Source organism: Oncorhynchus kisutch, linkage group LG26 (genome assembly GCF_002021735.2).
Source record: "Oncorhynchus kisutch isolate 150728-3 linkage group LG26, Okis_V2, whole genome shotgun sequence".
In the NCBI taxonomy this organism is placed as follows: domain Eukaryota; kingdom Metazoa; phylum Chordata; class Actinopteri; order Salmoniformes; family Salmonidae; genus Oncorhynchus; species Oncorhynchus kisutch.
Window position 1 is genome coordinate 19,370,657 of NC_034199.2, and position 16,430 is coordinate 19,387,086.

The 16,430-nt window shown below is 45.0% G+C and overlaps 1 protein-coding gene across 1 annotated transcript in view; it reads left to right on the forward strand.

The window, feature by feature from the left end:
* Positions 1–16,043, forward strand: part of ndp (norrin cystine knot growth factor NDP) — a 23,060-nt gene extending 7,017 nt beyond the window's left edge. The window contains exons 2-3 of the mRNA XM_020461972.2: positions 5,470–6,031; positions 13,473–16,043. Of these exons, the coding sequence (XP_020317561.1) occupies positions 5,828–6,031; positions 13,473–13,697 (429 nt within the window). The 5' untranslated portion in view covers positions 5,470–5,827 and the 3' untranslated portion in view covers positions 13,698–16,043. The remainder of the gene's footprint in view (positions 1–5,469; positions 6,032–13,472) is intronic.
* Positions 16,044–16,430: the final 387 nt, after the last annotated feature.

Here is a 16,430-nt window from a genome sequence, read left to right on the forward strand (position 1 = left end):
GTATCAGTGGAGGGTTGGCCCCTAGGCTCCTGAATGTCAGGAATGTCTCAGCACTAATGGGCCAACAAGACGACTAGGACCCCTCTTCAGAGAGTTAATAGGCGGCCCAGAATGGGCCTAATCTCAAATCTGTTGTGTGATGGCAAGTCCAGGGACAGCCTATTCCCAGCTACTGGATGTGAAGCCCCTGAAGGGATAAGACTGCCCAAATCTGTATCTTAACATTGCTTGTTTTAGGAAGAGAATCATAATGACTTTGGATAACTCATTCTTGGAGCCAGCAGCCTGTGCCCCTAAGACCCCCCCCCCCCCCCCCCCCCCCCTCATAAGTGGACTCGTTTTGGCCACTTCCCACTTGAAGGGGACTTGTTTTGTGTGAGGGAACATGGCTGATAGTTTTACTATCTCATTACTGGGGCTTATATCTTAAGTGCCTCAACAACCTACTGTATACCCCCTCTCCCACTTTCTCTCTCTTCTCAGCCCCCTAACCTACATTATCCCCTCGTTCCCTCGCTTAACGTCTCCTATCCATCCATATTTCATCTAGTTCTGCTATCTACCCCTAAACCCTACTCCCCACCCCCTCTTCTTTTCCACTCTACCCCCTAGACAGGTCACTGTGACTGGGTTAGAGACAGTCGGTGACTGGGCCAAGCCCTGGCGCCGCTGGATCCTACAGACCTGGAGTGTCTCAGACAGACAGACAGACAGACAGACAGACAGACAGACAGACAGACAGACAGACAGACAGACAGACAGACAGACAGACAGACAGACAGACAGACAGACAGACAGACAGACAGACAGACAGACAGACAGACAGACAGACAGACAGACAGACTAAGAGCTGTATTTGGTGTACAGTATTTTCCCACAGCAATAACAGCAGACATGTCTGACTGCTTCTCAATATCAAATGTTTCTCAAAACGGAAAGTTACAGCATAATAATAACAATAATGACAGCAGGCAGGGCAACGGATCAAGCCTGGCAATGCTTAGCAACTTTCTGTGATAGAAATAAAACCGAGTTGTTTACTTTAATAAAATTCAGTGTAATTCAATACCGTACGGGATTCGACTGCCAATGTAGATGTTTGGTGCGACGAGAGGTGAATGGAGAAGTGACACACACTGTTACTGTCCAACAGCCCACCGTAAGCCGCGAGCTCTGGCCCAGAGAGGCCCAGAGAGGCCCAGAGAGGCCCAGAGGGTCCCAGTTCTAGGCACTCACCTTTTGTAAGTACCCTATCCTAATCCTTAACCCTCACTCTTGACCATTTAGAATGAATGCCTAAACTTAACCGTATAAATCTGATGTTTATATTGAAGTCACACCGTGAGACCTTGTCGGGCATTACGTAGTATCAATAGCAGTGAAGAGAAGAGGGTACAGCTTGTTGTTTGTGTAGACCCAGTGTTATATAAATCCTGGGCAGGTGTGTTATATAAATCTGAGTCCTGGGCAGGTGTGTTATATGAGTCCTGGGCAGGTGTGTTATATGAGTCCTGGGCAGGTGTGTTATATGAGTCCTGGGCAGGTGTGTTATATGAGTCCTGGGCAGGTGTGTTATATGAGTCCTGGGCAGGTGTGGGGGAGTTGGAGGAGAGGACCACAGTCTGCCCATTACCCCTCTCGGGCCCTCTGCCCTCAAACAACTCCCCCAATTAAGGGGAGTCAGACACACACACACACACAGACACACATACTCAGACACACTTGTTCCTCATCCCAACCATTATTCTCAGGAATTGAAGGTTCCCCCTGCAAGTGCATGTGCACACACACATAGACACACACACCTGCCCTTCATTCTCCTGATATTGTTCTGGAAGCCCCCAGTCTTAGCTGCGCTAGCTGCCCTGCGAGACAATGTGTTGATGTCACTAGATCACTAAGCTCATAAGACTGGCAATCACAGATAGACTAAGTGGGATCTAAGAGGCTTGTCAATGTCAATTACGATGTGTGTGGTTGCCTGTTTATTGCTGGTGAATGAGTTTTGTCTACGGAGTGGAGTTTTGGCAGCTAACAGGCAATGACACCCAACGCTATATGAGGGATGTTTTGTTTAGCTGCATTTCTGTCAAAGGGTACAGGGGTACAGGGGTACAGGGGTACATCAAAGTAGGAAAGCAGTGGAAAGAGAAGAAGAGAGTGAGAAAGGGAGAGACATACAGACATAAAAATACTAAGGGTTGACCCAATGTGAACTGAATGGGGACAAAATGAGGATGGCAGTCCAGCATAAACAAGGTGTGTGTGTGTGTGTGTGTGTGTGTGGTTGTGTATATAGTATCAGGTCATGTTATGTCTATTAGCCTTTAGCGGTGGTGGGCCAGGAGCTGCTGAACAGATCAGCAGGAAGCGTGGGGCAGGTGAACCAAGGTACAGGGAGGGGACGCTTCCTGACACGGCTAATGTCTGTGTCTGTCTGTCCTCACTGCCTGTCTGTCTGTCCTCACTGCCTGTCTGTCCGTCCAGGTGTCTGTCCGTCTGTCCGTCCGAGTGTGTTTTATCGTGTGTGTGCCAATATGTCAGTGAGGATATGATGTTGGCGACAGAGGACCCGTCACAGGCCTCTGTGTTGTTGCCAGATCCTGTGTCAGCTTCACTGACTGTGTGTTTGTGTGTGTGTGTGTGTGTGTGTGTGTGTGTGTGTGTGTGTGTGTGTGTGTGTGTGTGTGTGTGTGTGTGTGTGTGTGTGTGTGTGTGTGTGTGTGTGTGTGTGTGTGTGTGTATGCATGCAAGCATGCATGCATGTGTGTGTGTTGGCGTGTGTGTGCTGTGCATGACAGAGGGGGTCCTATAGCCAGGAGCACGTGGGTGTGTGATGCATGGGTTGACTACCAATACAGACACACACACACAGACACACACACACACTGAGGACTCAGTTGTTTTATTACACAGAGAGTTAACCCAATACAAGCACAAACAGCCTCTAGCCAGACCCTTTCCTCCCCACCAGGAATGACTTCTCATTAAAACAAATTCTCTCATGACCGCAAAGCCACCGCCAGAGATGCTACATATTTTCATCTGTATTCATGTTTTTCTTTTCTTACCCCGAGATACTTTGCTTTTTATGGTTCTCCTGACAAAGGCATTGGTGTTGAGAGTGTTGGCCAGTTCCATTGGCAGGGGCAGCTTTGCTAATAGGCTTGGTGAGAGGCAGGGGTGGTGTGTGTTGGGGATGGGAGTGGTGCATGTTGAGGTGGGGTTGTGTGTGTGTGTGTGTGTGTGTGTGTGTGTGTGTGTGTGTGTGTGTGTGTGTGTGTGTGTGTGTGTGTGTGTGTGTGTGTGTGTGTGTGTGTGTGTGTGTGTGTGTGTGTGTGTGTGTGTGTGTGCGTGCATGCGTGCGTGCGTGGGTGTGCGTGCGTGCGGGCCGTGGCTCACTTCCCTGAGACTCTCTCAGTAACAGAACTCCAGAGTAGGGTTTGGCATGCTCCAAAAGAGGAAATTATCATTTAGAACAAAACAATACCCTGTATTATGTCAAAAGTCCCTCTTTAGCATTCTTCTTTGTTTCTAAACAACTCTGCTAGGGTTTCCTCATTTGTACCAAAATCCCAGAATGCATTAAGTTCAATTAAAACCTTCCTTCCATCCCTCCTTCCATCCCTCCTTCCATTCCTCCATTCCTCCATCCCAGTGTTTTTCTTTCTAGAGGGAATCATTAAAAACTTTAGAATTCCTCCTGTTAGGAATAGAAGTATCAGTTGTCCTGTTAAAATAAATACTCCCTAAGATGTTTAGCTGGCCAGTAACATGTGCTGCTACATGGTTTATACAGCACAGCAGACATCACAATCTGTTCTTACTGAGGGGAGCACTGGCAGCCTGGCTCTACCTCTCAGACAGCCAGCCTTCACAGTTGTTTATCACAGTTATTTTAATATCACACATACCTGGCTGGCATAGCAACTGGTGTAATCACTGTCAACGTTGTCATAGTTGTCATGGTTAGCATAGTTAACATTATTGTCATAGTTATCATAGCTATTATCGTAGTTGTCATCATCATCATCATCATCATCATCATCATCATCCAATTCTGATTCAGAAAACTTTAACATCCTCAAGAGGCAAATCTATTTGCAGCAATCACATAAACAACATCCCATATTAAAACACAAACCAGTCAGAAGTTTGGACACACACCTACTCAAGGGGTTTCTTTCTTTTTCACTGTTTTCTACATTGTAAAATAATAGTGAAGACATCAAAACGATGAAATAACACATATGGAATCATGTCCTCATGAGAGCCAGTTTCATCATAGTGCTTGATGGTTTTTGCGACTGCAAAATACACTTCAAATGTATTGAAATGTACTGTATTGACTGACCTTTATATCTTGAATAATGATGGACTCTTTGCTTATTTGAGCTGTTCTTGAAATAATATAGACATGGTATTTTACCAAATAGGGCTATCTTCTGTATACCACCCCTAACTTGTCACAACACTGATTGACTCAAAAGCATTAAGAAGAAAGAAATTCCTCAAATGAACTTTTAAGGCACACCTGTTAATTAAGATGCATTCCAGGTGACTACCTCATGAACACTTCTTTGGTTACTTTGTGATTCCATGTGTTATTTCATAGTTTTGATGTCTTCACTATTAATAGTAAAAATAAAGAAAAACCCTTGAATGAGTAGGTGTTCTAAAACTTTTGACCGGTAGTGTTTATATATATATATATATATATTTGCATATATATTTTGCAGTCGCAAAAACCATCAAGCGTTATGATGAAACTGGCTCTCATATACACACACACACACAGTGCATTCGGAAAGTATTCAGACCCCTTCCCTTTTTCCAGTATTTTTTACATTTTTTTTTATAAATTAGCAACAATTAATAAAAACCTGTTTTTCCTTTGTCATTATGGGGCTATTGTGTGAAAATTGATGAGGAAAAAAACAGTTGAATCAATTTCAGAATAAGGTTGTAACGTCAGATGCTTAGTGGAAATGCCATATTATAACGGGCAATATTACATCAACAACAAAAACGAAGCAATATGAGTTGTACCAGACGAGATCTGTGGGAGCGGAAGTTCTTCAAAGACTAGAAAGGATTGGAAAACACAAATAGTTGTGAAATCCATTCAGATCCAACCATATCCCGCAACAAAACTTAGATAGCTACTGTAACATTTGTATGAAGCAAATCACAAATGTTTGGAAACAATGCATCCCCTGCATAGTCTATGAGGAGCCAAGGAAAAGTGCAACGTGGGCATATTTATAGCGTAACTCAAGGTTCAGAGCTCTTATGATTTTCTCTCTTCTCAGTAAAAAGATTGATTCATACCACTGATCAGTCAGGGATTCCACTCACCTGGTGTCCCAGGTCTAAATCACTCCTCGATTAGAGGTGAAATATGTAAGGTGCTTTAAACAATAGAGTTGACCCATCTACCCTCTCTTTATTATTTCCCCCTATCCCCAGATCCAGACACACAGACAGGCGATATGGTCCGGTGTGACGACCCACAGACCAGACTGCAGCAGCACATTGGGCTAGGAGCTCCACGCCGATTCCATTAGAGAGAGGACAAGGGACTCACTTTTTCACGTCAGTAAAGAGAACAAGAACGAGACAGAAGAAAATAAAGAAAAGTCACTCCCAGCGAGAAGAGAGACAAACGGACAAACAGAGAAAAAAACAAGTGGACAGAGACAAAGACAGAGGGTGTCCCTCTTTCTCCCTCTTTGTGTCACCTCTAAAGTTCCTCTGTGCCGCTTGGACTTTACCCCACTACCCCCTAACTCCTGTCCCACCCACCCCAGCACTCCCTGGCCCCAGTATGCGCCCCTCAGCCCCCCTCTCTCCCTCCTCAGGGCTGGTGATGTTGCTGGTTTTCTGCCCCCTACTGGTGGTAGTGCATGCCAGCAGCAGTAAGGCAGAGAACGGACACAGCACACACCTGGGAGACACAGACCCAGACCGCTGTATGAGGCATCACTTCGTAGAGACCATCACACACCCCATCTACAAGTGTAACTCCAAGGTAAGCCGGCCGAATGTGCACACAAACACACTAGCATGTGCACACACACGCTCTCTCACACACAGATACACGAGCAGATACATAACGATAAAGGAGGTCCGATCTCCCTGTAAGTCAAAACACACGTGTGGGCGCACGCACGCACACACACACACACACACACACACAACACACACACACACACACACACACACACACACACACACACACACACACACACACACACACACACACACACACACACACACACACACACACACACACACACACACACACACACACCACACACTGTAAGCCAATCCTGTCATTCATCCCCAGTGTTCCTGCTAACAAGCTGTTTTAGATAACAGCGCCAGTCCAGAGGTTTTACAGGATGTTTTACATGATAAATATCAGAACAGAAATCTGTTTCAAACCTCCAAACCAGACCCCTGGGACTACAGACAGGGAAAACACAGCCAAAAGTCTGTCTGCTCTCTCTAATAAGTAGGTATTTCCCCCTCTCGCTCTCATTTATTGTTCACTGTCTATGTATTTATCTCTCTCTCAATTCAATTCAATTTCAATTTCAATTTAAGGGCTTTATTGGCATGGGAAACATATGTTAACATTCCCAAAGGAAGTGGATAATAAACTAAAGTAACAGAAGTTCAAAAAGAATAAAGACATTTCAAATGTCATATTATGTCTATCTACAGTGTTGTCACAATGTTCTCTCTCTCTCTCTCTCTCTCTCTCTCTCTCTCTCTCTCTCTCTCTCTCTCTCTCTCTCTCTCTGACCCCTGGCAGAGGTAGATAAATGCAGTCTGTTCAATAAGTGCAGTCTCTCTGTGTGAGTTCCTCACCTAGGCCAAAATGAAAATGAGCCCCCACAGAGAGAGTAGCAAATGTCTGCAGTGTGGCCCACATCTAACACCTCACACACAATAGAAGCATGACTCACCTAGACCAGACCAGGCAGGGTCGGGGGTGGGGGGGGCAGCAGGAAAGGGTGACTACAGCAGGAAAGGGTGGCTACAGCAGGAAAGGGTGGCTACAGCAGGAAAGGGTGGCTACAGCAGGAAAGGGTGGCCACAGCAGGAAAGGGTGGCTACAGCAGGAAAGGGTGGCTACAGCAGGAAAGGGTGGCTACAGCAGGAAAGGGTGGCTACAGCAGGAAAGGGTGGCCACAGCAGGAAAGGGTGGCTACAGCAGGAAAGGGTGGCTACAGCAGGAAAGGGTGGCTACAGCAGGAAAGGGTGGCTACAGCAGGAAAGGGAGAGATTGAAAAAGTTTATTCCACTTTCCCCAATGCACAAGTGGTTATCTCCACATGGCTACCATGAAAAAATACCTCAAAACCAAATGCTTACCTGGCCCACCACTCCACCCTGGACCTGAACAGCCTATAAGACCAGGTCCACCTTTACAAAGCAGCAGTCCCTACTTTTGCAAGGACCCTGAAAGACATGGCCCTCAACCGCAGTCCAAGCACCTCACACAGAAGTAACAGACCTACATTCAGACCACAGCAGCGCAAGGCACATGCCAGAACTGGACAAGAACCAGACATCCTCACAGGGGGACAAGCACCTACCTGGAGGTGACAGCATTCCCTCCCAAATATGCCCCCCTAGACACAACTACAACAAAACAGTCCCAAAAAATTGGTCACAACTCCTACAGCTCTGTTGCACGCTGGGTCTGTACATAGTCAATGGTAGGCTTCGAGGGGACTCCTACAACTAATCCCTTTGCAGTGATACTGTAGATGACTTTATCACCGACCTCAACCCAGTCTCTCAGAGTGTTCATAATCACCCCACTGACACCTTTATAAGATCACAGCAAAATCACAGTCTACTTGAAAGGAGCAACACCCAACCAAGAGGCATCAAAGCCCAACAAACTGCAGACTATTAAGAAATGCAATAGATGAAAGGAAAGTAGTGTAGAAACCTACCAAAAAACATTTTGGCATCAAAATATCCAATCCTTTTTAGACAACTCCCTGGACAAAATGTTTCACTGCAATAGTGAAGGTGTGAACTTGGCAGTAGAAAGACTAAACAGTATATTTGACCTTCCAGCTTCCCTATCAAACCCCCATATTTCCAGCAAACAACCTAAGAAAATGAACAACAATTACAAATGGTTTAATGAATGCAAAACTCTATCAAAGAAATTGAGAAACATTTCCAACCAAAAACACAGATAACCAAAAAACCTGAGCCTACACCTTTACTATGGTAAAACACTAAAACAACACAGAAATACACGAAGAAAAACCCTGAGCCTACACCTTTACTATGGTAAAACACTAAAACAACACAGAAATACACGAAGAAAAAAGAAGGAACCAGCTCAATGTAATCGAAGAATCCATAGAATTGAACACCTTCTGGGAAAATTGGAACACACTTCACAAACAACAACACGAAGAGATAATCAAATCAAATCAAATGTGATTTGGCACATGCACCAAATACAACAGGTGTAGACCTTACAGTGAAATGCTAACTTACAAGCCTTGATCGACAACGCAGTTAAGAAAATACATTTTAAAAAGTAAGAGATAAGAATAACAAATAATTAAAGAGAAGCATTAAATAACAATATCGTTGACATATTCAGGGTTTACCGGAGTCAATGTGTGGGGGCACCGGTGTAGAGGTAATTGAGGTCATATGTACATGTAGGTATAGTTATTAAAGTGACTATGCATAGATAATAACAGAGAGTAGCAGCAGCATAGAAGTGGATTCATGAAATGGGTTTCCATGGCCGAGCAGCCACACACAAGCCTAAGAACACCATGCGCAATTCCAAATATCAGCTGGAGTGGTGTAAAGCTCGCCACCATTGGACTCTGGAGCAGTGAAAACGCATTCTATGGAGTGATTAATCATGCTTCACCATCTGGCAGTCCGTTGGACGAATCTGGGTTTGGAGGATGCCTGAATGCATAGTGCCAACTGTAATGTTTGGTGAAGGAGGAATAATGGTCTGGGGCTGTTTTTCATGGTTCGGGCTAGTCCCCTTAGTTCCAGTGAAGGGAAATCTCAATGCTACAGCATACAATGACACTCTAGATGATTCTGTGCTTCCAACTTTGTGGCAACAGTTTGGGGAAGGCCCTTTCCTGTTTCAGAATGACAATGCCCCCGTTCACAAAGCGAGGTCCATACAGAAATGGTTTGTCGAGATCGGTGTGGAAGAACTTGACAACCCCATCGAACACCTTTGGGATGAATTAGAACGCCGACTGCCTGCCAGGCCTAATTGCCCAACATCAGTGCCAGACCTCAGTAATGCTCTTGTGGCTGAATGGAAGCAAGTTCCCGCAGCAATGTTAAGCACCACAGGTAACTTTCCCAAAGCTGTGAACGATCTGGGAGACAAGGCAAGAAGGGCTTTCTACGCCATCAAAAGGAACATAACATTCATCATCCCAATTAGAATCTGGCTAGAAATACTTGAATCAGTTATAGAATCCATTGCCCTCTATAACTGTGAGGTCTGGGGTCCACTCACCAACAAAGAATTCACAAGATGGGACAATAACCTCATGCCCCCTATAACTGTGAGGTCTGGGCCGACATCCAAGCTGAGCTATCACGCAGAGATGCGTGTCGACATCTGGGTGTCAGAAGGGGGAATGAGAAAAGTAGTTGAGTGTCATCTGCATAACAATGATAAGAGAGACCATATGAGGATATGACAGAGCTGAGTGACTGGTGTATAGAGAGAAGAGGAGAGGGCCTAGAACCGAGCCCTGGGGGATACCAGTTATGAGAGTAACTGATAGAAATTGGCTTTACAAAGGAAGAGAAGGTAGAGAGGAGGGAGTGGAAGGATGTTAGGTCCTCCGGAAGTTTAGTTTTCCTCCATTTTAGCTTAGACACTCAGCCACTGAGCAGGATGGGAGGCCCGAGCTTTCTGGGAAGAAATGAGACAGCGCAAGTCATAGGATGTGAAAAGGGAGGAGAGTAGGGTTGAAGAGACAGAATCAGGAGACAGGAGGGAGAAGGATTTAGCAGAAGGGAGAGATGATAGGATAGAAGAGGAGAGAGTAGTGTAGGAGAGAGAGAGCAAAGATTGCGACGGCACCTGACCATCTGGGTAGAGGCTGAGTGGTTAGGGTTGGAGGAAATGGAGACGTAAAAGGAAACAAAGTAGTGATCAGAGACCTGGAGGGGGATGGCAGTGAGATTAGTAGGCGGACAGCCTCTGGTAATGATGAGGTCAAGAGTATTGCCTGCCTTGTGGGTGGGAGGGAACCGGGAAAGGGTGAAGTCAAAAGGGGCAAGGAGGGGAAAGAGAGAGTTGGTTAGAAATTAATTGATGGCAGAAGTCGGGAGGAGGAAGTTGCCAAGTACGAAGAGCGGCGAGCCATCATCAGGAAATTAGCATTTCAAGGTGTCAAGGTCATTGACAAGCTCATAACATTTGAAATGTCTCTATTCTTTTGAAACATTTTTGTGTAATGTTTACATTCTGATTGGTCATTTAACTTTTGTCTATTTCACTTGCTTTGGCAATGTAAACATATGTTTCCCACGCCAGTAAATCCCTTTGAATTGAATTGAAATTGAGAGGGTGAAGGGGGAAGGCAGAGATAAAGAGAGAGGGGGAGAGATAGAGACAGAGAGAAGGGAGAGAGAGACAGAAAGAGAGAGAGGAAGACAGTGACAAATAGAGAGGTGAGAGAGAGGTCTAATAGAAACAAAGAATAGAAAGATAGAAAGAAGAGGGAAAGAGAAAAATGAGTAAGGGAGACAGAGAGAAGCGAGAAAAAGAGTGTGGGAAACAGGTGCTGAGTAACATATGATGGAGTTTTCTGCTCCCTTTCTGAGGTATAAGGCATGTGGACTATACAACATGCAGTCCATGGTTTGACACTGAGGATCTGTAGTGAGGAGTGAGGAGTGAGTGATAGTGACAGTTCCTGCTGTTAATGAGTGTAAGTGATCCCTTGTTGGGCTTAGGGCTGGGTGACACAGGGGTTCCTAGGGGACTGTTTGTGGAGGAGGACCTCTCTCTGTCCCACATATACAGTGCATTTTACACATGTTACGTTACAGCCTTATTCTGAAATGGATTAAAATGGGGGGGGTTCAGTCAATATACACACAATACACCATAATGACAAAGCAAAACCATTTAAAAAAATTTTTTTTTGCAAATGTATTCAAAATTTAAAAAAAGGAAATATCACATTTATATAAGTATTCAGACCCTTCACTCAGTACTTTCTTGAAGCACCTTTGGCAGCGATTACAGCCTCTAGTCTTCTTGGGTATGACGCTACAAGCTTGGCACACCTATATTTGGGAAGTTTCTCCAATTCTTCTCTGCAGATCCTCTCAAGTTTTGTCAGGTTGGATGGAGAGCGTCGCTGCACAGCTATTTTCAGTTCTCTTCAGAGATATTCGATCGGGTTCAAGTCCGGGCTCTGGCTGGGCCACTCAAGGACATTCAGAGACTTGTTCCGAAGCCTCTTCTGTGTTGTCTTGGCTGTGTGCTTAGGGTTGTTGTCCTGTTGGAAGGAGACCTTTCACCCCAGTCTGAGGTCCTGAGCGCTCTGGAGCAGGTTTTCATCAAGGATCTCTCTGTACTTTGCTCCGTTCATCTTTCCCTCGATCCTGACTAGATTCCCATCTCCACAGAGGAACTCTGGAGCTCTCTCAGAGTGACCATCGGGTTATTGGTCATCTCCCTGACCAAGGCCCTTCTCTCACGATTGCTCAGTTTGGCCGGGCAGCCAGCTTAGGAAGAGTCTTGTGGTTCCAAACTTCTTCCATTTAAGAATGATGGAGGCCACTGTGTTCTTGGGGACCTTCAATGCTGCAGAAATGTTTGAGTACCCTTTCCTAGATCAATGCAGCAACACAATCCTGTCTCGGAAGTCTACGGACAATTCCTTCGACCTCATGACTTGGTTTTTGCTCTAATATGCACTGTCAACTGTGGGACCTTATATAGACAGGTGTGTGCCTTTCCAAATCATGTCCAATCAATTTAATTTACCACAGGTGGACTCCGATCAAGTTGTAGAAACATCTCAAGGATGATCAATGGAAACAGGATGCTCCTGAGCTCAATTTCGAGTCTCATAGCGAAGGGTCTGAATACTTATGTAAATAAGATATTTCTGTTTTTATTTATTTTTAAATAAATTTGCAAACATTTCTAAAAACCTGTTTTTGCTTTGTCATTATAGGGTATTGTGTGTAGATTGATGAGGACAAACATGAAGTGAATCCATTTTAGAATAAGGCTGTAACGTAACAAAATGTGGAAAATAGGAAGGGGTCTGAATACTTTCCGAATGCACAGTATGCAACAGTGCCTATGTAGGTGCATGTGTATCTGTAAGTTTGACTGGGAATGGGGAAGGTTTTTGCAAGGGGAAGGAGCCTTGATCTGCAGCCCAGCTGTCAACTTACCATGGTCTTCTGAATCTCCATCCTCCTCTGCCCATTCTCCCCTCTTCTCCCCCCTCCAAACACACACAAAGGCTTCCAACCTCTCTCTGTGAAAATACCTAAAACTCTTCCTAGCTGATAGCTCACTGTCTAGTCCTCAGCTATTGTAATGAGGACACGTTCCTAAAGTGGCCGCTAACTCCCTTGCAGTCGTCGCCGGCAAGTGTGTGTGTGTCATATCCCCTATCCACAGACAGGCTATATCCAGAGGGAGAGAAAGACAGAGAGAGAGAAACAGAGAGAGAGAGAACGAGAGACAGAAAGATATCCATATCCCCTGGCCCCAGATGAGCTATTGTAAGAGACGGTGACATCGGTGGCGACACGAGGCAGCTGACAGGGAACATGACACAGGAGTCCACTTGCGGACACGACAGCAATGTGTGTGTGTGTTTGTGTGTGTGTACTGGTAAGTGTGTTTGAGAGAGATTCACTGTTGAGGCATCAGAGGGTGTGTGTGTGTGTGTGTGTGTGTGTGTGTGTGTGTGTGTGTGTGTGTGTGTGTGTGTGTGTGTGTCCTGAATCATTAGTAATTAACAAGATCACTCATTATGAGCTATGATACTGTGTGTTTGTGTCACTGCTGTTAGCCTGCTGAGAGCTCAGGGAGCTAACACAAGTCTCAGGGGAAATTACTATGTGATTTACATGCGTGTGGTGTGTGTGTGTGTGTGTGTATGTGTGTATGTGTGTGTGTGTGCGTGTGCATGTGACTAACCCTGAGCTTTCCAGCCTGACTCCTATCACAGCAGGCGCAAGGCCACAGACTGGGAGTTATACTACAGGCTGTAGATTACAGTAGAGAATACAAAGCCCGACTGTGACACGAACTATAGTATATAGACATCAGCTCCTTGAACAGGATAACATAACTTTATTGTTTTCTAAACTCCCTTTAAGTGTACGTTTTCTCCCCTCACTCCTCCTATCTTCCCCTTTCCTCTCCTCCTCCCCCCTCCTCTCCTCCTATCCAGATGGTGTTACTGGCTCGGTGTGAGGGCCACTGCAGCCACACGTCCCGCTCCGACCCTCTCATCTCCTTCAGTTCGGTGTTGAAGCAGCCCTTTAAGAGCACCTGTTTCTGCTGCAGGCCCCACACCTCCAAGCTGAAGGCTGTGAGGCTCCGCTGTGCCGGAGGAACCCGCATCACCGCCACCTACCGCTACATCCTTGCCTGCAACTGTGAGGAGTGCAGCTGAGCAGAGAAAATACACTTTAGAACTCTAGAAACGCTCGAACCGGCTCTTTGAGAGTTTCTACCCCTGTGAGTCTGCAGCTGTAAGGAGTGGAATCTTAGAACTCGAGAACTTGAAGAACCCACACCTTTGTAGAACCCGTGAGTCTAGACCTGACCAATGGAACAGGACAGTGTTTTTGTCCCTGTATGATGATTCAAGTGCCCTATTATCTCCGCTGGCCATCATCTGCAAGTAGTGGAACCCTTAGCACCCTATCGAACTCTAAAACCTGTGAGTCTAGGCCCAACCCATGGACACATATAGAACCATCATGGCTGTTGGCGATAACGACTCCAGTGCCCCAACTGCTATCTGACCATAAATGTACAAGGAGAGGAGCCCTGGACTTTGGGAACAGGGATATTGGGGAGGGGAGGGGGATTTAAGAACCATTGAGGTACCCCATGTACAATTTCATGGTTCTACTTGTGTTTCTCGGCCTGACTGAGAAGCCAGTCATGAGAACCTTAATTCTCGTGACTCTTTGTCAAACTGCTTTTTTAAAATCCTAAATTCCCTACCTGTCAGTCTGGATCCAACTGCAAGACTCTGAGACCTGGGTTCCTATTCCTCTTCCAGTGGCTCAGTCCCCAACCGATGACCAATTAGGAACCCTGATCCCCAATTCTGTGTGTCTAGAACAAGCAGAACAATCAGCTCCTCAAGGTTCCCTGAAAGAGTAATTTCTGCTAATCCATCCAGGGTAGATGTGATTCCCCCGGATCCCAAACAACCCTCCATTCCCTCCCATAAATTTAGACCGTAAACAACTAACTGCTTTTTGGATTTCAGCCAACCTCTCACCACTCATTACAGGCAAAAACAACACATATGCACACACTCACATCCACACACACATCCCCTCTCTTACTACACACACTCTCTCACCAGTCACCCATCATTACAGGCATCAATAAAGATATGGTGCCAACGTCATAAAAACCCACCAGTTCCCAACAACACAACAACAAATGTCATTAAAGGCCCAAATCAGCCATTTTTATATCAATATCAAATACTTTTTTGGTTAACAATTAAGCACCATACTATAACAGATTTACATTAAAATGATCAAAAATAGCTTTTTAGCAAAAACTATTTCTCAAGCAAGAATTTTGCTAGGACTGTCTGAGGGTGGTCTGAGTGGGGAGGGGGAAACTGTTATTGGCAGAGAGGTTTGGAACTTTCTTTGATGTTGGTCTATTAAACAATTTACTGCATGGTGATGTCACCATGGAAAGCTCAAACTCCTATCCAGGCAAAAACGCTGATAAGGTCCATGTAGATTGTATTTTCAACCAGCAACTATCAGGAAATAACACTGATAACCTTTTGTCACACTTCTACAGTGTTAGTTTCAACTGCTGTTGTACAATATGATATGAAACACAGGGAAAACGACATTTTGACTGCACTGGGCCTTTAAAAGCAGCATGGGACAGAACAGGCCATGTATCCTACAATATATGCTGTATGTGTATTAACTGTTTTTAACTGCACCGGAGCCCCGTCTCCTAGGCAGACCATAAACATTTAGCACATTTAGCACACTCAAACCCTTTCATCTATCTGTGTAAAACATGACTCTCAGAGGATAGACTCTTACAAAATGACCGGCAGCAGAGAGGCAGCAGAGTGGAGTATCCGGAGGGACATTCTGTTGATGCGAAGCCATTTTGTGGAGTAGCATATGCTCTCTAAAGGGAAATGGTCTGTCAATGCTTATGTTAAATACTCTGTACAACTGACAATATGGTTGCTGTTGATGTTGAAACTATTAATATTATTATCATGCCAGAGTTCATGATTACTGACATGTTTTGCTATCAGTAAGTATGACTATTTTACTAATGATGTAATTTCAATACAAGGGGTTAGATACTTTGAGAAAGGGAACTTGTACGGCTTGTGCTGCTCACCAGTCACAGTTCAAAAACATCATTTTGCCTTACTCTGGATATGTGCATGTTCCTCTTTAGTGCATTTAAGACAGTCCCAAACCATTGCATTTATCAGGAGTCAACTATTGTATCTAGCAGGTTAAGGTATGGGGGAGGGTTACATTTTGGAATAGAGAGGAATGGACACAAACACACAGGCGCACACACACACACACACACACACACTCACTCACACTCACTCCTCTGAAATGCCTTTGTTCTTCGCTATGGCCTCAAACTGTACCCTCCCCTATGAAATCATACGATTTACTGGTCTGAGGACTTTTTAATGCAGCTCTCCGCTGACAGCACAACTGGCTGCTTCACACATGAACATAATAAAACACTCTTCCTTTGTTTCTAGAGATTGATCTGTCCCTCACTGGTTGTCTCCTCTCTGTGTGTCTCCTTCATCAGCACACGCACACAGTTCCATGCCGTGAACCTGGGGGTATAATTATGTGGGGATTGAATTGACAGCAAGACAGAGGAGCAACATAATGCTTGTCACACTGACGCTAACAATGTTCTTATGGCGGCCCTAAAAGTGGCATATGAATGAGCTGTTTGGCAATGCAAGCAGCCATGATCACACACACACATACACACACATTCACACACACACATACACACACACACATACACACACACACATTCACACACACACATACACACACACACATTCACACACACACATTCACACACACACACACACATACACACACACACATTCAAACACACACACACACATACA